We start from the raw sequence: 21701 nt of genomic DNA on the forward strand, positions 1-21701 counted from the left end.
GGAAAACAAACACTCAGTCTCTATCTATCCTCTCCAGGCCTGTCAGGATTTGTACCATATGTCTCTTACTCTACATGGGAAATATCAGCTCAGAGCTCATCATCTGATATGTAAAGCTTGTACTGCCTATTCCCTATATGCCACTTTACATTCAGCTGCACTGAGGTTCATCTATCATTTTGTTCTCCAGACAGTCACTCTCATAAGGTACTTCTGCAACTCTTCACATGTATGACATTAGGTAAGACACTTAAATTCTTTGCAACTGAGGCCGCAAGTACAGAGAGATGGTAAGTAAATACTCCCATTAAGGCAGTGTGCAGTAAGTGCAAAGTGCTTTCTGATCATTTGATGGAAGCTGTATATAAAACTTTCAAATATTACTATTCTGTATTTACTTCACCAGCCTACCTCCCGATGAAAATGTGATGTTAACATTTAAATTGAAATGAATTTGTGTTTCCGTTCAAATCTGCAGTACTAGTCAAACAGAAGGAACACTGAATTGCTCTGCTGCATCAAACCAGTCTCCTGTTTGTAAGAGTGGGCAGCATTATATACATTAAAGGAAGAATCTGCAAGAAGCCACAGGGCAGATGCCTTTGAAATTACTTACTCTATGAGAAGATTCTACTTCAGTCTGTTTGAGAGCGTCTGAAACATCTGAAACTTTTATCATTACCAGAAATTCCTAATATTCCTGTCAATGTTGCCATTCTCCATATAAGTGCTTACCACTGCACTGAATTCAACTGATTTGGGCTTGGCACCACGTGTGGTATTGAATTCTGTGGGTTACTTAACATCTACAAAGAATATATACATTTTTCATTAACTGCAAATGTTTGGCTTTTCAGTATCAATTCCCTGGCTCACAAGCTTAGAGCAGGTATCTCAATCTGTCATACGCTGAAAACTATAAAATTAACTTTTCTGCAACCTTTGTTCTGCAAGCTTTTCCAGTACTGGATATAAACATGCATTAGTTATTTCCACAGAGATTTACACAAAAGCTCTCTATATATACGGGTCAGAGAAAGGCACTGGCTTCAAGCTGCAAGTTTTATCTATTCTGTTATCCACCAAAGATCTTTTTGCTGACACACTGCCCTGCCATCTTTCCCATCCCAAACCAGCATCATCCCCTTCTTATACAATCTGACATTCATTTGCCTTTACCCTTCCCTTTAGAGCAGCTCACTAGGGGCCTGGTTTACTGTGTCAAAAATGTAACTTTTTAAAAAGCATGACAACATCAAAAGGATGGGGTTTAGTTCTAAGCAACCTCTTCAGTTAGATTGGTCATCCTCCCCTGCCCCCACCCCACGCTCCTGAAGAAATCACTTTAATGAACTAATTTTATTGCACACCTATGGAGGATTCAGGCCTTACACAGTTTCCCAGTAGCTGTGGTATTAGCAAAGACCCTTATAAGATTATGAGGGTTAATTGGAAGTAACCTAATTAATAGAATAAATCCTGTGTAGGAAAAGAAACAGAAGAAAAGCTGTTTTTAACTCTGGTTGCTGGGAAACCGCTTTTGCTCTTGTTAGCTTGAGGGAGATACAGAGAACGTGTATAGAGGGATCTGCAATGCAGCAAGAAAGAATTTTGGACTTTGGAATACAGATCAAATTTTAAAGCTGATCTTTATGTTTAGGCATTTATTCCACATTTCATTTTATCTGTCATATTAAAATACTGGTTTTGCACTGATGAACTGACAATAGACGTCTTCTACAAATCTAGGGCTTTGGGCCCAATCCATGGGTTTCAAGGGAGCTAAACCCAGGGAGCTACCCTGGAGAGATGGCTCAAATCCATTATATAACTTAACTCTAGGCATGATCCACACACCATCACAATATGCATCAGAAGTTTTGAGACTGCGTGAAGCACATTATTTCAGAGAGTAGAGATCCCCTTCTCTTTCCTGCAATTCTCACTGCAAGGGAACTTCAGACCTGAGAAATTCCACTGTTCAAAGGAAAAACAAATCAAGTATCTGTTACAGTGCTCCTCTTGTGTTAGATACGTGTTCCCTCTCTCTTCCCTAATATACCAAGCTGACAGATGGCGAGGCATTAGGACACAGAGATGAGGGTGTTCTGCCAAGCAGCCCAGACCAGAATGCCCAGCACTTCTGGCAGACAACAGAAATGCCTTAAGTTTTACAACTTGTTTCCCTCATGAGCCAACAGGTTTCAAGGATGAGCTGTTCACTTCTACCCTTGTTTGAATACAATGCTGAGGATGAGTTTGGATGTTTACTATTTAGGTTATCAATTAATTCTCATGAGTCAGTGTCGTGCTCTATTTTGGTCTATCCAGCTTTAAATACAGCTGTGCCTGAGAGCTGCCATCTCTGAATCTTTCTCCTACAAAGCAGAAAACTCAAAGAGTTACCCCAAACAAATGCCACTTCAAGTTATATTAAGCTATTCATGCAATACATTGTGAGAAATTCCCATATGCTAGAGTGGCTGATTATCAACTACAAATAAGTTATTATTCAAGAGCTGTATGGTGCTAGCACGTGGCTGTCAATATAAGTTGCAATCACATGTTGTATTCAAGAGCATTAGTAAGCAATGCTTTGTCTTGTTATTTTATGAGACTTAAATCTAGACTGGTGAGATTTTCTTGTGCTGTGGTAAGCTGACTTAAACTTCCTTTTCTGCTTAAGAAATAGGAATACTCTGATGTTCACAGGTCTCAATGCTAGTTCACCAGAATTAGCATCATCTCATGTGAAAGATGAAGCTAAACAGCCTCTCCTGGCTCCTCCTTGCACCACAGTAAAACACTTTCTTAAACTACTATGAATTTGTTTCAGTAAAGACTATTCTTCCTCTTCTGTCACACAGGCAAAAATTTCTTATCTGTTCTGCTAATTTGATCCCTCACTGAGGATGAGGCTTGCTGGGATATGATCCTGATCTCCATGCTCTCATCCTTGCCTACATCCCCTGGATCATCTCACAAATATGATTTGGTGTCACCTTGTCAGACAAGAGCCCCAAGACACCCTGGTCACAGCTCCTGGCTGAAGTCCCTCTCTTCCATCCCATCTCCAGTGTCCATCCTTTGGACTGCAACAGAATTGTTCTCAAAGGCCCTAGACATCTCCCCCCAGCCAAGACTCAAAATCTGATTCTCGCATTTATTCACTCATTATCAGGTGCCATCAAAGCCATCATCAGCCATGTTTCTGTTCTTGCTGTCAGGCCATGGGGTTAAGAGCTTCTTTATTAAAGAGCCTTTGCTGCTTGGGAAGCTCTGCAGTCACTTGCTACAACCAAAACACAGCTTGTTACTATACTGACATGGCACAACGACTATTACTGGAAATGAGTGCAAGACCCTGGATATTGTGATTGATTGTCTGACCACCAGAACATTCTTGGCTTGTTTCCTACTAAGCTTACATTAGAGATGAAATCTTAAACCTCTTATGTAAAACCCAAGTCTGTCTGTTTGTCAAAACAGTCATGGGGCGCTACAAAGCGTTAAGTGGAGAAGGGCACAGGAGAGAGATTTGCTACCTTGCTATGCTTAGCTGACATCACTTAGGTCCAACACTATCTTGCATATTTCACAGAGTACTTCTGCTCCATAACTAAAAGGAGGTTCTGGCTGTGTTTGTTAAAGTCATCATCCCAGACCTGTTTCTTTTAGTCTAGACCCATGTAAAGAGAGGCTCGGTATTCAGCACTGTGCAACACTGGTGAAAGTTAACAGAGCTGTCTCTTTGGAAGGATGCTTATGACTATCACATACAATTATCATGCACCATCACAACAGAAGAAGAAGGCATGATGGCAGGCATTTACATAACAGAAACTGAAGACCTTACCACTAGTGAATTATGATCTATGAATACCAAGAATTTTAAAAGATCAAATTAAATTTTGAGTTAAAAAGAAAAAAAAATTCAAGGTAGTTTTAAATCTGCAGAACCCTAAACATCATCAGGGACACCATGTTTCTGTACATCATTAGTCATGTAAGGAGCTGCCAAACTTGTAACAAAAAACTCCCAATGTATCATGCAGCACTGTCCACATCACCTCTCAGAGGCTGCTATCCCTGTAGCAAACAGCAGAGAGTGCAGTGTAATCCCATGCTCCAGCTTGGGATGCCAGCCTTGGACTCTATAATCCAACAGATACAAAGATTGCAAGGAAACCTACCAGCATAGTGGTAATTTGCCAAAGGATGACACTTCAATCTCACTGGCTTCCTCAACAGCAGCTTCTCAAGAGCAACCTAAACAAATAAGCAGGGAAAAACAGATTGAGCAAATGCAGTCAGCTGCTGTGTACAGTTGCATATAGAAGACTAGCTTGTATTACGATATGAGATAGTTTACTGTCTTTTTTTCTTTTCTGTCATATGAAGTCACATCAAATCACTCCAAGGTCCATTTATGCTGTACCTCACATAAGAGCACCTAATGTACACAGGTCCAGCCTTAATTAGCACAAATGTGGATACTTAGTAACTTCCAGTTCCTCACTCCCTTCTGCTTGCCACATAGAAACACACCTACAAATGCTTTCAAATGACTTGAAACAACTGTTATGTTGCTCTCAGCTACCTACTCTAGGGTGAGGAGGAAACAGTAATAGTATGGTAAAACATAAAAGGGAACATGGACTTTCTCCATATCCACAGCAAACAAGAAAGCAGGTACAAGGTTTAACTGCAACAGGGAAGATTTTGGTTAGATTTGAGAGTAAAGTTTTTAATCGTAAGAATAGCGAAGCACTGGAATAGGTCACTGGGAAAAGCTGCAGTGCTGCTTATAGTTGGAAGTCTTTTAGGTCAACATCTGTCAGGAGTGACACCAGGCATAGTTAATCCTCCTTTGGATCAGGGAGACAGATGATTTGTAGATCCCTGAAATTCTTCCCGTGAAGACGCAGAGCCCTATATAGCAAATTTCAAGTCCTGACATAAATTCATTTTCTCAGTCACCTGTCCCAGGCCCCTCAGACACAGTTAACAGAGCCTAAGGACACTGGGATCCATGTTAAAAACCACTGTGTTAGAAAACCTTGGGAGACCCATTCCAGCCCTGTGGTCTGTTGCATTTTATTTTAAATTGATTTTTCAGGAACAGGGGCAGGACCTTGTCTTTCCTTAACACCAGGCAAAATGGATGCTTTGCCCCAGTTGGTAACACTCCCATCACTAAACTGATAAATATTTAAAATGCATTATCTATATGAGAACCATGTGCAATTACCCCACAGTTCTGAACAACTAAACAGATGTGATTGCTGCTACAAAATAGGGTTTTATGAGGGTTAGAAGAGGACTAAGCGACCAAATATAAAGCCTGTGAAATATCAGGGCTGGAGAAAGCACTGGGAGATACTCAAAGCCCCAAGACTATAAACTGAGTAATCCTATCTATCCAAAATGTGCAGTAAGTCTCCAGAGAGGCACTGCTTTGAAATTTAAATTTATTAAAAAATGAAAGGAAAAAGTCATTCCCCAAAAATGTTGCAGGATGTTTAAAGCATCACTGCTAATCAATCAGAAATCTCTTTTTTGTATAACCAAATCTAAATCCATTTAATAAAACATGCTAATTTATCTGCGGAAGAGAAGCATATCTCTCCTTTCAGCTTCTTATCTTACCATAATATCTCCTTTCGCCTCAAAGAGAGAGTGCAAAGCATATTCTGAGTTAGTTCCTCCACCAGGTAACACACTGGAACAACTCATATTTAAGAGGTCTTCCACTGTCAGAAACAAGTCAACATTTGAGTGCATTATACAGTAGCCTGTAAGTTAAACATCCAGAGCCAAGGATTCTGTAGAGCCTCTCAACGAGTACATAGTTCGAGGCAGCAGCTTTCATACTCTCCCTCCTCCATACCTTCTTCTCCTGGTTTCAGGATCATTCACTGAGGGGATATATCTGGACTTGCAAAGTGCATCCTTGGGATGGACTGGGGTATTGCACAGCCAGAGCCAGGCATTTGGCTGCGAGGCAGCGGCTCAGAGAGGTAAATGGTCAGTGATGTTGCTGCACCAAAAAGGCTCCAGCCAGGGCAGAGAAACAGAAATAAATCATGCTGGAAGCAGGAGCAAACTGTGCTCAGGACTGGTAGGAGCCACTGAGACCATCCTATTTTCTCTCAGTTATGGTCCCAGGACAGGCCCAGGAACCATCAGCTGCCTCTCGTGTCTGATCTCTGTCCTTACCAGGCAGTTCAGTGTCCCAAAACCATCTTCCCAGCAACAATCCTTCCCCCTCGGTTTGAGGATAAACACACTTCATCCTCACCTCACTTTAAGGGTCACCATACAATGTTGTTACTCTGAATCTGTAACATGTAGTTCTGGTCTTTCACCCGGCATTCATGGTAATTAATACCTCTTGGATGTATAGTACAGTACACAAATCAATGTGAATTTCTTCATCAGGCACAGCACTACATATGAGTTATTAAAATAGCAAGTCATCGTACCTCTTTGTTGGAAGATTTTATTCTCCAGTTCTGGCCATGGTTTCCAAACCAAAGTAGCCTTGTGCACATCCTTCTCCATTAGCAACCTGTCCCGAAGCTCAGGAATGTCAGCCTGGAACCTGGACCCAATATTGATTCGTCTACAAAGACAAAAAAGTAAATAAGTATTTAACTACACAGTGTGCAGAAAAAACAGAAGTCACATTAGTTTTCACTTTGTTCCCAACAAAACTTTTATTATACAGAGTGGCAGGAAATTGTGTCAGACTGCTTTATGCAATGCTTTACTCTCACTGGGATAAGTATTTTAATTATTAGAGAGGACCAGTCTCCAGTGGGGTGGGAGGTGAGAGGGGAAGGAGGGGGTGGAAACAAAAATATCAGTACACAATGTAAACTCCACCGAGACATCACACCTTACAGAAAGCCAAGCTAGCTTACCCAAGTGCTGACTAGCAAAGAGGCTAGATGCAGGAAATGGTAACTTCCTGCTCCATACTCAGAGCATGGTACTCTTCAGCAGAGAGTAGAAAGAGACTTTACTCCTAAGGGACAACACTGTTTGTGGCCTGCCCTGGGGAACACACCAAATAACACTTCTCCAAGCCTCCAGAGATAATCTAAGAACTAGAGTCCTGGATCAGGATATATTCTCCTTGCAGCCCTTTTCCCAGACATTACTAGTCATTTTTCACCTTCAGTAGCTCCTACCAAGCCTTTCCTAGCATTTTTGAACCATGACACCCACATCTCCCACAGACACTTTGCTCCCAGAGTCCTCAGCCCCCATCCAGAGGTGGTGTAGATTAAATGCATCCAGCCCAGCATGATTTCAGCAAGTTGAAAATTACCTGCCTGGTTCAAAACACTTCAAGCTACCCACTCTAGGTAAGAGATGCTGAGTTGGTGGAACTAGTCTATAAAAGCAGTGACAAAGAAATATTGTTTCTTACGGTTCCACAGTCTGTTCTCCAGGCCCAGGCGTCACTGGAACGACACTTCCATCAATACTATCTGAAACAGAGATTGGAGTTTCTGTGTTTAAAATACATTTTCTTAACAACTATATCATTGCTGACACACCACATCCCTTGACTGTGCTGCTACCTCCTTATTAACATTTTGCAGAAATCAGTGAATCAGGACACATCTGGGATACTTAGCAGCACCTGGGATACATTTGGCTCAAGATTACCCAGTTCCTGGGTAATCAGGTATACTTCTCATGTAAAAGAGTAATCAGCCACATACAGGAGATTGAGTAACAGCTGAGGGGTTAAAACAAGCTTACTTTAAAGTGTGTATCATCAGTAATGACTAGAAGTTCTCTGTGCTCTCCTGGTCTGGAGGAGAACATTAGTCTGGACAGTAAATGAGCTGAATACAGAGAATACATCCAGTGCTTTAGGTACCTTTAAAACAATTCCGATTTTGGCATTCTGATCAGTAATTACAAATACAGAAGTCAGTTATTTATAATTTTTCTCTAGAACATCACCTGAGCTTTATCTTTGTACCTCTGCCAAGAAAGACCTGTTCTGGCAGTGTGCCACAAATTTACACCATTTTACAATTATGTCTCTGTGAGGTTCCCTGCAATTCCCCCACCCCCTTTGACTTTGTGTCTTTGTTGTACCTCTATTCATAGCTACAGAGTCGTCCGGCTTGTTTGTTCTACAGTCTTCTCCCTCTTCAAAAAAGCTATCGCTTCAACTCTTCCCCACTCTTTATCTTACCTGACCTACAGTGTTGGTTCAACTTAAACCTGTAAACACTGCAGGTCAAAAGTCAGATACTTTTACTATTCTGAACATGTTCTTTTACTAAAACACTGAGAACATCTTTTGAGAGATTAAATAATTTTGTAAAGTATCACTGAAATGCAACACAAAATCCCCCCACATACACACAAAAAACCCTACAGTCAGCAGTACCCATTTTACTTTGGTCTTTGAGGAGACTAACGACTAGATTTTAATGAAGTTACAAGAGCAGGAAAAAGTTTGTGCACAGACTACTTTTCTGAACAAGAGCGCCAACCCCAATTTCTAAACACCTCCCAGAAAGAGCAAGCAGGAAGGAAAGAGATTGTAAGATAAAGAACTGAGTCAAACAAAACCAGGAGTCAATGCCTAAGCCAGAACATGAGTGAGATAATGGCTTTTTGTTGGAGGCAGCCACGGTAAATGCCACCCAGCAAATTTTTCATCATTTGAAGGGCACTATTATGGTCTGGTAGCATAAAAAGAAAAACAAGGGACTAAAACACATCAGTACAGGTTACAGAAGTTGGTTACACGGTTGTTTTTGACTCGAAGGTCAGTAATTTTGATGATATAAAGTTACCAACCCCCAAGAGAGAAGTGGGGGAAATGAGATGAGATTCTTTTCTTTGGGTTACAGGACATGTGTAGTGATTTTGTATTTAGGGATTTAACTTGCTGCTTGAGTTATCATTCTGGTAACATGCAGTTTACTCATTTTACAAAGTTGAGAATGAGTTGAAAGAGCAGCAACGGGAACCTTAAGGAATTGCTATGATAGCACAGTCAATTAACATCACAAAATATGCAACACAGCCCTCTGGTGACCATGTCTGAAGTAACTCAGAGTGCAGTTGCAATCCCTTTTCTACTGGAAGGATTCCTCCAGTCTATTAAGGAAAAATTATCTTCCCTCAACATTTACACACAGAAACAATTTAAATAGTTATAGACAACAGAAGTGTCATAACTTAGACAGGTTTTTACTACCTTGATCATGTACAATTAGCAACCTTTTCTTGTGAAGCACTAAATAACAAATACTTTAAATCAACCATGTCTCAAACCAGGTCTTTTCTGTCCTTCCTTTCAGAAGGCTCTGATGTAACGAGAGGCATGGTGCTCCTTTCTGCAGGCAGACCACATTGAAAGACCACAGCCTCACTCATTGGTTAGGCTTCTCTATTCACTTTATGTTTTAACACCCCCTCTATGAAATCCAGGGCAAATACACTGATAAAGATGGACTTTTCCTGTGAAGTAACAGAACCATACATGTACGTGAGCACATGTAAAATCATCAGTGTGATTACACCAGAAGAGAACACAATGGTATTTACTATGGGCAGCCACTCGGTAAATATAATACTTACTAGACCGACACAGGAGTATCCGTGGAGTAGGTGTCAGTGGAGTAAGTGGCAGCTGAGTATGAGAGGTGCTATGAGATGATGTGATAACACTGCTGAAGAGACCAGATCCTTGCCGAACTGGACTAAGCATGGGTGGCGGAGTGTAAGGGGGGAGCTCGTGCGTCCGGTCTAGCAGATGATCTCCGAGGATGCGGGGGGAGCGGAGCTGACTCTGGTACAGTGTGGCACCGGAGTGGGACATACTGAAGTTGAAGGAAGGAGGAGGTATGAAGAGAGGTTCGGGTCTATGCCGATACTTCTTCTTGTCCTGCAGTGGTTTGAAGTTTTCTTCTAATTTTGCAGCACTTTGATGAGGTTTTTTGCTAATTTCCTAAATGAAAACATACATAACTTTAATATTTAGCCATGGTTAAACATGGTTTGCATTGCACATTAGCCCCCACAGCCTAGGGCAAAAGATACAGAAAAGCACAGTACCTGGGCCTATGCAAAAGCCTCAGGGGAAAGAGAAAAACCTGTAAGAATAACCCTCATCTTCCTTATGGATCCCTCTAGGTCAAGGTAGAGCTGAGTCATAGGAAGACACAGAGAGGCTGCTGCCAGCTTTTGGAAGAGAGTGGTTTTCCAAGACCATCAGTCTCCCATGCCCTTCTTTAGCGCTACCTGAACACCCTGGGCATTTCTATGTGCACTTAACATACGCAGGCTGTTGGGAGTTGCTTCATTACCCAGTCACGGTTTATTAGAAGCTTTATATGAGCTGTTTTCCAATGCATTTATTTTGTTTGACTGGGAAAGGCATATATGAGCTCAGTGAAATTACTGCAGTGCTCAGCAGCAGGAAAGGAAGAAAAAAATGTAATAAATTCAAATTCTTTGCCTCTTATCACTACATTCCCATCAGCTTGAGTACAGTCCAGCTGCAAGGAATCTTGAACTTAACTCTATCCTCTTTCCTTGGAGGAAAAAGTGTAATAGATGACAACCACGGAAATAGACACTGTAACATTCCTAGAATTTGAAGGTTAAAGTTATTTAATACTAAATCCCTGCAGTCCACAGAAAGCAGAAGGTACAGGAGCTGTGCTAACCTGGAACCTGGATATCCTAGGGAAAAAAAGAAAGAAACAGGTTCTCAGGTTGTGTTTCAAGGACACATAGAAGCTGGTAGTATTAAATATACTGCTTTTAGGTGTTCAGACTGTAGATCTTATTTAGAATAAACTTGGAAAGCAGAAGAAAATTTTGGACAGATAGGGTTATTTCAGAAATGTCTGCCTCCTCTGGTAAATACTACTACTATATAAAAGTAAATTATTACAGTGTATGTTTAGACAATATATATCTTTACGCCATGGGAGGTTCTTGAGAATCACATTCACCCAGTAAAAACCATGTTAAAGGAGCATTAGTAGTGTCACCCTTTATCCCTTATGTTAATACGTTCCAGCTTGTGGAAATGTTTTTGATTACAGAGGTCCTGTCCTCTCTGTTAGATCATGTCTGTATCCTCTCCAACAGCTGTTGACATTTTTTCTCTCTAAAAAATTTAAGTTTTGGAAGAGTTTTCCTTCTGCAGGAAGGACACAGCTTTACAGAGTATTTTGTAGTTTATAAACATTGAGAACAATGAAAAACTACAGGTGAAGGTTACCTGTAATCACAGACACAGTCCATCATGATAGTGAACATTTACTATTTACAGAGAAGAAAGGGGAAAAACCCTGAACCAAAAAAAAGAAAAAATCCAGAACCTAATCAAAGTCTGCTCCTTAAACATGAAAGAGCTGGTACTTCTTTCTCACCAGTGTGAAACAAACCAATCAAAATAACATCTTAGAAATCCTATAAGCCTCTCTCTCCTGTGGTACTCTACCTATAGTTAAGGATAACTTAGCTGCAGTGGGGTTATGCCAACGACACTTTCAAAGAAGACCATGGAATATTAAAGGAGCTCTTGATGTCCATGGCCTTTCAATACAGAATCACCTCTCTGCTTTCTGAAGCTTCAGAAACTGATGCCCGTTATCCAAAAATGGATGTATCCTCTAGGGCCCTACTGCCCCACTTCAATAGATCCACCTTGGGTAGATCCTGATGGACCTCACTTGCTGGCTAGGTTCACCCACCGTCCTCTAATCTTGCTGAATACTTATTTTTGTTCTGCTGTTTGATTTTACTGATTCCATGAATTTGTGTGAGCTTTTCTGCACAGCTCAAGCACTGTATTAATAAAAGCAACCCAGCTCCAGTTCTTTGGGATAAAGAAGTCTCCAGTGGCACAATCCTGTCACAGAAGAAGGGGAAGCAGTAGCTGATCTGACCTTTGAATGCTTCCATTGCTACTGCTTATATAAAAAATAGGATCCAGGGAGAAAACTGTGCAAGTTTAATTTGCTTGGGCAATAATAAAGACTGCAAGCATAATTTTGAGTGAGTGAACGTGCATTTAGCCAAACACTAGCAGATTTAATCAAACCATTTCATATACATTGCAGAAATACACAAGCCCAAGCCACCTACTCTGATGTCTCTGGTGAAGACCTCCCACTCAGAGCTCAAGGATTCAGAAAAGACTGCCCCTTTCCTCTCCAGAAACTAGAAATAGAAAGGAGAAACTGCACTGCTGAGTTACAAGCTAAGTATTGTAAGATGCTGGTTGTTACTACAATAAAGTGGAAGTTTATGCCTAAAACCTTCAGCTGAAAGGAAGAGAGTAAAAGATTTTATATCTATTTAAATTAGTGTGTATGTCTGAGTGAAGATTCAGAAAGGGGTGATAAATATGGAAATATTATAAAGAATATACAAATTAAATATACAAATATTATAAAGAACCACCCGTGGTGGTGTCTGTTGTCCCCTTGTTTGGACAAACATGGGTGAAAGAGAAAAAGAAAATAAAAAGAAAAAAAGTCACAAGAATATTTCTCTGCATTACACAGATGGTACTATACAGCACTCATACCTCCCAGTAATCCCTCCTCATGCCCTGCTCTGCAAGCATGGATTTGAAGGAGCAAGCAGCAGCTATTCCTGCACTAGAACGTGAAATAAGTAACTCTGCTCCAGCACTCTCTGGAAAACAGTAAAGAGTATTTGCACATCTCATTCAAGCGCTCATCAATTCCTCATCACACTGCCTGACAATTTCAGTTTTATGAGTGAAATGAAAGCACTAAGCATAACTGGTTTTCCTAATTCAGAATTCCCAGCAATTAACCCTTAGGTCTGACGCATACAGAGGCGAAGAGAAAAGTGACTTCATTGTAAAACTCTGAGTAGGCAAGCTCCATATCTGCTTACCAGCACATACTGTAAGTACTGCACAGAGCCTTCCCTTCTATGGTTGAAATGAGAAGCACATACATCTGACTTAAAAAACAGGAAGAAATAAAACTGCTGAATTTAAGCAATAACATAAAAACAAAGCAGCCTGAAAAGGAAAAACAAGAACAGTAAAAAGATACTAAATCCCTTTGTTCTAGTGGGATAAAAGAGTATCACATTCCAATTTCAAATGATTTATTTTCAGCTGAGGTCTTGATTCCCCAGCAAAGAGAAAATTAATATTTTTAAAGGACTGAGGAAGAAATGATAAGATGCTACAGGCCTTTTTTGTTTCTTCGGCATCATTAAGATTCTGGACTCTGGAGAATATTCTAAAGTATGGACATTTTAGAATGTAGCAACACTATAAGCAAAGGGATTTAACAAGCACAGGACAGTTAGTGGCAAGAAACGCAGCACTCACAGCGGACGAGCAGGGGTTGGCCACTTTTGGACTGCACGGTGGAGAGCAAGTCATCTTCACGAGAACTGGCATCTCATCATCTGACACAGGGTTGGCAGGCTTGTCTTTGACTGTGGCAGTGTTGGCAGAGGGCTGCGTGCTGGGCTCGGGTGACAGAAGCTTTACAGGGACAGACACTGGCATGACGATGGGCGCGAGGCTATCCACCTCTTTAGGCAGCGGCTGCTGTGGTGGTTTCTCTCCTTCATCCTGCACAGACAATTAAAGGCTTTCAGCCCCAGTGAGGGAGGGCTATGTCTGGACTGATATGCCATGCACTGTAGGCATCGTGGCTGAAAAGAAGTGGCCAGGGTTATGAAACACACAGTAGCACCGCAGCTCGGATTCCACTGCTACCTTGAACCAAACTGGCAGATTACATACGACTTCTACATAGGATTCAGCCTCAGTGCTAAACAGCCACAGAAAACATCTTTACAAGTTAACTCGCAAAAGGGGGAGATAAACATGTGCCCTTTTTGTGACTATGAAGGCAGAATTCCCCCGTCATCCACCTAAAATCAAAAAGACACAGATGGCGTAATGCTACCAGTTCTTTGGTTTCCTGTAGTACTACCCATTAGGACTGAATTTCTAAAATATTAGGACAACGAAAAACTGACTGACGGGGCAAGTTATTTTTTTTCAGAACAATTCAAACTCACATTTTTAGTTTGGTATTTGTTGATACCTATAGAACTAAAACACTTGGGAAGAAAGCTGTCAACGATTCAACAATCCTGCTCCTTCAATTAAAGCCTGGGAACGCTTCCAATAAACATCCCTTAGTCATCCAAGTAGTCCAAATGAAAATAAGGAAGACTTGATGTTCCTGATATTTCTAATATAATAAACAAACATGAGGGGAAAAAAATTAGAAGCTCCTGCCACAAGTTTGTAGGGTGTTTTTGTAATATGCAGAGAAACAAAGAGGCACAAATGTTTTTCTTTCCTCCTCCCTTGCCTCTCACTTTTAAGCAAGACTTCTGGCCTGTAAATTAGCAGCATTATATATATTTCTACTAACGTAGCACGTGACATAACAAAACAGCGCTGGGGAGAACAGGTTTTGATAGCAAAGCAAAGCATCGCAAAGCAAGCAAACATCAACATGAAAAGGAGAGCGCCTAATACGGAAGTAAAATGAACTGCTACCTGTTTGAAGTTAGGAGATGCTCTTACTCCTCCATGTGATCTCATGTGACCATTTAGAGCAGGCAAACTCTTAAACTCCTTCAAGCATATTGAACATGTTAGCTTGTTCTTCGCATCAGCTCTCTCAGGAAATGTTTCTCTGCTCTGGCCACTATTTTTTTTTGGCATGGAACAGAAGAGGAGACATCAGTTTGGCATGTTCCCTTTTAATTGAGGATGTCAACAAAATTTTACAATTAAATAGTTAGGAAGCCACAAGTAAGCACAAGGTGAATGCTGTGAAATATGCGGGCAATAACCTAGATCAGCTGTTCCCAAGATGGAGAGAATGAAAGTTTTCAGTAAGATGCACTCACCAAAACACAGTCCTCAGTTTGGGATAGTCTGAGGGCCCATGGGTTGGACAAAAAGACCTACTTGTGACAGACCCACATTTCCCTACCCGCGACAACACTTAATGAGTACTTGGACTTAAGGCCACTACTTATGGCAAATGTCAGTGCTGGAGGACACTTCAGCCCTTCACAGAGGTGAGACCTTCAGAAAAACTGAAGATCCTGCTGCCAAAGATAGAAATCTAAATAGTGCATCACCCCTTCTTGTACAGATGCTACAGGACTTTAAACGCATACTGCTCCCCAGCCTTCACTATTTCTTTGTTCTGTTTTGTTTTCCTTTTTTTTAATACATAAAGCATTTATTTGATTTTATTGCTGGAGATGGGGGAAATCATGCAAACTTATATCCACAAAGCACAAAACTAGAGATGCTTCCAGAAGACCAGCATCTATGACCTACCCAGAATACTCTCCCCTCCCTCTCAACTGCAATTCTCCTTTGTATTTCTCATATTTAAATTAAAAAGACCAAAACTTATAATACCTTTGTTCTGGGGACAGTGGCTGCAGTCTGCCATCTGACAGTTGCATCTGCTATCAATGGGGAGGGTGGAAAAAAGAGAAAAGTATTTTTCAGGGAATACCAATGCATAAATGAAGGTCTTCACAGCTTTATGTTTGCATTTTGCATAAGATTTTGCTAATTTTAAAAACATCTGAATTGAGAGCCTTACATTTATCTACCAAATCTGTACCTCTATTTGTGTGGCTAGTGCTTTTTCTTACATTCATCTGCTGTTTGAAGCCTTCACTTTGACTCTGAGGTATCACTTTTGGAAATAAGCAGTTGACTATGTCTTCATGTATATTCAGGCCCTCAGGTGTTGAAACATTAGCAGGAGCACCCTGTTGTAACTGGGTTCCTCCTCACCAGAAACTGACTCAGAACTTCCCAAATCCTTTCTTGTTAGGGAACCAATAGCCCCCACCATAACAGCTGTGTATTGCTGCCAGCCTGGCCTGAAGCCAAACCAGCAATGTAGACAGGAGAAGTCCGTTAACACAGTTCCCCAAAACATCCAAGCAATACCCATTGCTTACATCCCAACTTTCCAGGTCTCCTGCAACTGCTTCATTTCTGTATATTGTTACTCTTCTGCAAAACAAGTTTGTCTGAGCAGGGATCAAAAATATTACATACCTGAGGCCACATGGTGCTGGGAGAGTCTTGCTGAGAGTTTTTGTTGTTCAGACGAACTCCTGACATCGGTAGAAGAGTTCGATGAGGAACAGTGTTACCTACAGAATTAACCTCCTGCCGTGTGGGATCCTCTGCTGTCTCTGGTGGAGTGAGGCCAACATGAGAGTTCAGAGACTGACCTCGGCTCTCATTCGGATATTGCTTTTGCTGATCCTCTTGCTGCTGCAGTAAACTCTGTGGGTACAAATGTCTATACTGTTCATGGGGATCTTGGTAGCAATACTGAGGCACTGCTCCCAACTGGATAAGCTGCACAGGATGACTTGGATCCTGAGGGTACTGGTGTGGTTCATGCATAGTCTTTGGATCGGGTTCCCTGTGATATGGAGGAAGCTGCAATTGCATCTGTTGTTGCTGCTGCTGTAACTGTTGCATGACAGGTTGCGTTTGATAATACTGAGCTATTTGCATTGGACACTGCCTCTGTTGCTGCTGCCGAGTTGGCTGTTGCTGCTGCTGTTGGATCTCTTGTATTGAAAGTCGCTGATGTCCCTGCTGCGGCTGAGCATAGTATTGAGTCTGCTGCAAGTGCTGCATCTGTTGCGGTAAGAGCTGCTGAGACTGCATTTGTTGAACATGTGGCTGTCCTTGCTGAAACGCAGAATGCATCTGCATTTGTGATAAATGCTGCTGGTAGTCATAATACAACTGTTGGTGCTGCATGACTTGCATTTGTTGCTTTTGCTGTGTGCTTGCAAAATTCTGGTGTGTTTGCTGTGGCACTGGTTGATATCTTTGTACACTGGAAGTTACAGGCTGTTGCTCAACTGCTGGCTTCTGAGACAGCAGCTGCCTAAGTGCACTATCACCAGAATTATCCACCATTGAAGACTCAGTGTGCAAAACCTGAGCCATATTGTTGACTTGAATTCTCAGATTTTGGTTAGCAAATACTTGTGTAAAGGAGTCCAATTTATGCAGGACCCCACTGGTAATTTTTTGTGATCGATTTTCACCAGATTGAGAATAAGAATATTGGTATCCATCATGAGATTCTCCCTGCCCGAGGGGGCTCCACATTGCATTTTGATTATTCAAATTGTTTCTTACTGGGACATGGTTTCCTGAGACAGAATGTGTCCAACTTGTTTGTCTAGATGTATCCATTGACCCAAGACTTTTTGAACCTACAGGCAAAGCTATACTGTCTCTTGAATCTTGGGGAAACTGGGGAGAGAGCGGGGATGCTTGAGGAGCATCCATAACAGACGTCCCATAACTATGATTTAGAGATGGAAGGGAGTTCATTTGGTGCTGTTGGTAGTACAAGTTCTCATTGTTGTTGGCAGTATGGTTGGTTTTATACAATTGCTGGTCCCCCATTTTTGGTCACTTCTGTTCCAAACTTACAGGCACACAAACCATTGAAATCTCTAAGAACCCTGAGATAGCTGAATAAGGGAAGGGGAGGGGAGGGGAAAAGAAGCTAGAATTACTTATAATTCAGCATGTCCATGTGTATCACAAGGACTAAGATTTCCTCCAGTCTATCAGTAATTCCAATTTCAGACTTGACGTTGCTTCACATCTTCAAAAGAGGACCAAAGTACAAATCTTGCACAGTTAATAGGTTCAGTGCACCAGGCATCTGTGGAGCAAGAGAAAAGCAAGGTAAGTGCTGGCTTTCTATATAAATGATTATTACCTCAAAGAAAACTAAAAACTCCTAGTTCGAGAACCAATCATATGCAAAATTGTAGCAGCTGGGCTATTCCATTGCAGGCAGTTCCAGATGGCCAAATATTGCTCTCTCAAGACTAGACTTTAGCCAGACAGTCAACTCTCAAGCCAAATAAGCTTCCTACTGTTAGTCATCTTGTCAGAAAGAATGCACCCATTTAATAACACTAACTCAAGTCGTACTGCAGACATCACAGATGCCTCCCCAAAAGCCTGAAAAGGAAAGTAAAAGAAAAACATAGCTTCGAATTAAAGCACTCTGATATCTGGGTGCAAAAAGACATACAAAAAATGTAATTGCAATCCAGGTTTTGCACAGAGCCTTTTACAGATTCTTATAGCTTCCAAGGTATTTACAGCAGGTGTCCACCGGTGGTATGAAAATACAGTATAACTGAAAAATAAGGGGCAAGGCTAATAACTATTACTGTGACAATGAAATCACAAGCATAGTTACCCAACCACATCTGTGCACATAGGTTTGTTTGTTCATATTCTGTATGGAATCAGATTAATGCTAAAACCACACCAATTCATGGAAATCTTTTATGATCACTCAACTTACACAGGAATCGCTGAATTCCAACTTCTGTTCTATACCCTCTTACCCTTTCAGTTTGCATTATTTTAATGGAATAATTTATACTGAATGCAACCATTTATCATTCTTACTGTATAAATTGTAATTTAAAGTAACACTTTACAGATTTCTACACTGTTTTCAAAGAATAAAAGAACAGCAAAAAAAATACATAGGCACATTACAGGCTTGTTTTTTCTATTCCACAGTAAGAAATGATCACCGTGTCTATATACACACATGCAGAGTCACCTTGTGCCTACACACATAAATGCATTTTAACACAAAAGCAGTTGATGCTGAACTTTAACAAGAACACAAAATGCAACCATAACTATGCCTCTTTCACAGCTGCTTTTCTAAATGTAATGCTTTCCAAAGATTCCTGAGTACTGATATCCTAACTTTTTAAACTTAAGAGAATCCCTCATGTGGATGGATAAATGTGAAGTCACTGATGGAGAAAATTTTAACCATTGCCAGATGGATATTAACAAGCTTTGTGCTAGCGACTGCAAGTAAGGTTTATACATAGCTGCAGGCACACAAAAAGAAAAACAAACAAAAAAACCCACTTTTCCATTCTGGCATAATGTATGACAGAAAACCATAGCTCCTAATGAAGAGGGCTTTCAGTGTGTACACACAGGTTTTGTGTAAACCATCTGCAACCATTAACATGTAATATTTTCACGTGACAAATAATGGTTGAGAATAATTGCAAGCTTACTTCCCCTTCCAGAAATATATATTGCTTTATATTTTCTCTGAACACACTCCCTTGCAGATTGTTATAGATGTACAATTAAAAAAGGTATCAGTCAATAATGAATGGTCAGGCTGCCAACAAGATTTTTCAGCCACAACCCAACTTCAAAGACTTCCTATTAAAAATTATGAAGAGAAGCTAAACAAAGCCTACACAAAACATTCACAGGGCCTAAAAATAACACTGTGTGATATTTCACACTGAAAGGCCATCAACTTTTAGAGGAAGAGGGGAATCCTACACAGGGATATGCATCTCCTTTTATGCCTGCCCATTTAAGAAGGCTCAACTGCGACACCGGGAACACATTTTTCCACAAGACATCCAAAGGAAACAAGGCACTAGTGGGTCTGCCATAAACGGTGTGCTTGCTGTGTAGAGAAGGTGTGTCCCCATTTTCATTTATTAACGGTACTAGAATTTACATGACATTCTTTGTTGTTTAGCCCTTCTTTATAAGGTTTCTGTTTGAAGCGACAAGTATTAGTCACTAATAACAAGACATAATAGTGATACAAACCAGTAAGTGAGAATAAATACTACAGGAGATAATTAAAAGACCGCAAGAGTTTCAGGAGCAGGACAGTAAGAGTGCTTATGCTTAACGCACCAGAAAACATCAATGTGATTTAGGTATAAAAAGGAATCAAGTGGCCAATCAGGCCCCGAAGCTCCTACCCTTCCCACTTGTAGGAGCACCATGGTGGCAGATGCTACCTACCACCTGTCCCAATGGCCACAGTGACTCTTGTGGTCGGCAGAGAAAAGGCCAGCCCCTGGACATGGGCCAGACTCTGTTTACTGCACCCTTTCACCTGGGGGGTTACCTGTCACAGTTCTCGAGGCACTGGAAAACACAGTCAACAAGGTTTGTATTTGAACTGTTAACACAAATCTCTCTCTCTCAAAAGAGAAGATGCTCATAGACACCTCCTCTCCAACAGCCCCAGCATCCTCAACTCACCTCCAGTTTGGGAGCTGGGACACACAGCTGTCTCTTACGTAGATTACAGAGTTGTCACCACAGTTACATAGAAACAATGTATTTGTAAAAACCTGAAAAGTTATAACTGAATATTACATTAAAATACCTACCAAGTGATAAAAAGACTATAAAGCTCAGTCACTACAGGAGTCATATGTGAAAAATTGGAACTTTTTTTTTTTTTTAAACCACCCAAAGATGGAAACATTCCTTCAAAAGCGTCACTGAGCTGGAGGGAGTAAAGCATACGTGTCTAAAAGCACTGTTTTTCTACCTTTGGGTAATGGATAAAAAAGCACATAGGCATACTGACAAAAGCATAATCAGTAATAAACCAGTCCCTGAGATCCCAGCTTGAACAGACTTAAATTCAAGGACTTGATGCTGTATACGCTGCACATCTGCAACCAACTTTAATAAAATGCTAAGGGTATACATTGGTTAAATACATTGCACTGGATTAAAACTAATAAAGAGTATTTCAGTGCTGTACATGACATTATTAAGGCTTTAGAGGCACAACAGTTAGTCTCTGGCCAACTAAGAAGCCATTGGCAGTGTACTGAATGGTTTCTGTTTCTTTCAGTGACGACAACAACAACTACTACTACTACTAAATGGTTGATCAAACAACTCAACTTCTAAAAGTAGCACAAGTTTTAGTGCAACAATAGTTCTGCAATTCTACATTTCTTTCCGGCAGTCATTCATGCTACTTAACCTATTACATTTTTGACATTACAGATAAATCCCAATTATGAAATTATTACAAAGAAACATGAAAACAAATGCAAAAGGACAGAAGCATTTCTTTAGACTGCCTAGAAAGAGAAATACCCTGTTTAAGATAATGGATGGAATCTAGACTCAAACTAATGGGAGCTCAATTGATTTCAACAGGGACAAGATTTCACTCCAACTCTTTTCTCATCATTTCAGTGTGGTCCCCTGCAACTTGCACAGCTCCAGTCTCCAGACTGAAAGTCACAGACATGCCAAGCTTGCTGAAATATCTTTACACACTCCAACTGCCTCCCTCTTCAAATACAAGCAACTGAAAGGAAATACAAATATTACTAGTCTTTCCTGGAAGCATGCCACAGCTTAATTCTGGTACACATAAAACACAAGAATATTCTAATGTTATCAGTCTTCAATAAAGAAGATGCAATTTTCCATCCTTAATAAATTATACCACTGGATAGTCAGAAGATCTTAGAGAAAAGGGCAGGCAGCAACATATCAGAGAGGTGGTAATTATAACACACACACACACACACACACACACACACCCGCCCACAAAAACCCTCCCAAGCTCCTTCACACAACACAGAACATGAAACCTGCAGAATTTTTCAACTACAATAAACAACAGTCACACTATTGAACTATCTGAATCCACATGAATTTCAGAGCAAAACATCACTCCAAGTAAGTCAGTGCTTGAAAGTTGGGTTGGGTGTGGGCTGAAGAAACAGGACTGAATGCCAGCCAATTTCAATTTCAACTAAGTTAATAG

At 40.7% G+C, this 21701-nt stretch overlaps 1 protein-coding gene across 4 annotated transcripts in view; it reads right to left on the reverse strand.

Annotated features, from left to right (window-relative positions):
• Positions 1-21701, reverse strand: part of TRERF1 (transcriptional regulating factor 1) — a 103627-nt gene that overhangs the window by 4378 nt on the left and 77548 nt on the right. For 3 of the 4 annotated variants that reach the window (XM_067293118.1, XM_067293119.1, XM_013949802.2), the window contains exons 5-13: positions 16109-17756; positions 15452-15501; positions 14570-14720; positions 13376-13624; positions 9622-9991; positions 7439-7499; positions 6486-6625; positions 5650-5753; positions 4194-4269 (exon numbers count right to left, since the gene is read on the reverse strand). In XM_067293118.1, coding sequence (XP_067149219.1) covers positions 4194-4269; positions 5650-5753; positions 6486-6625; positions 7439-7499; positions 9622-9991; positions 13376-13624; positions 14570-14720; positions 15452-15501; positions 16109-17491 — 2584 coding nt within the window. In that variant the 5' untranslated portion in view covers positions 17492-17756. The remainder of the gene's footprint in view (positions 1-4193; positions 4270-5649; positions 5754-6485; positions 6626-7438; positions 7500-9621; positions 9992-13375; positions 13625-14569; positions 14721-15451; positions 15502-16108; positions 17757-21701) is intronic. The other variant, XM_067293120.1, reaches the window with a different exon arrangement.

The sequence above is a fragment of the Apteryx mantelli genome, chromosome 3, assembly GCF_036417845.1.
Source record: "Apteryx mantelli isolate bAptMan1 chromosome 3, bAptMan1.hap1, whole genome shotgun sequence".
Lineage (NCBI taxonomy): Eukaryota > Metazoa > Chordata > Aves > Apterygiformes > Apterygidae > Apteryx > Apteryx mantelli.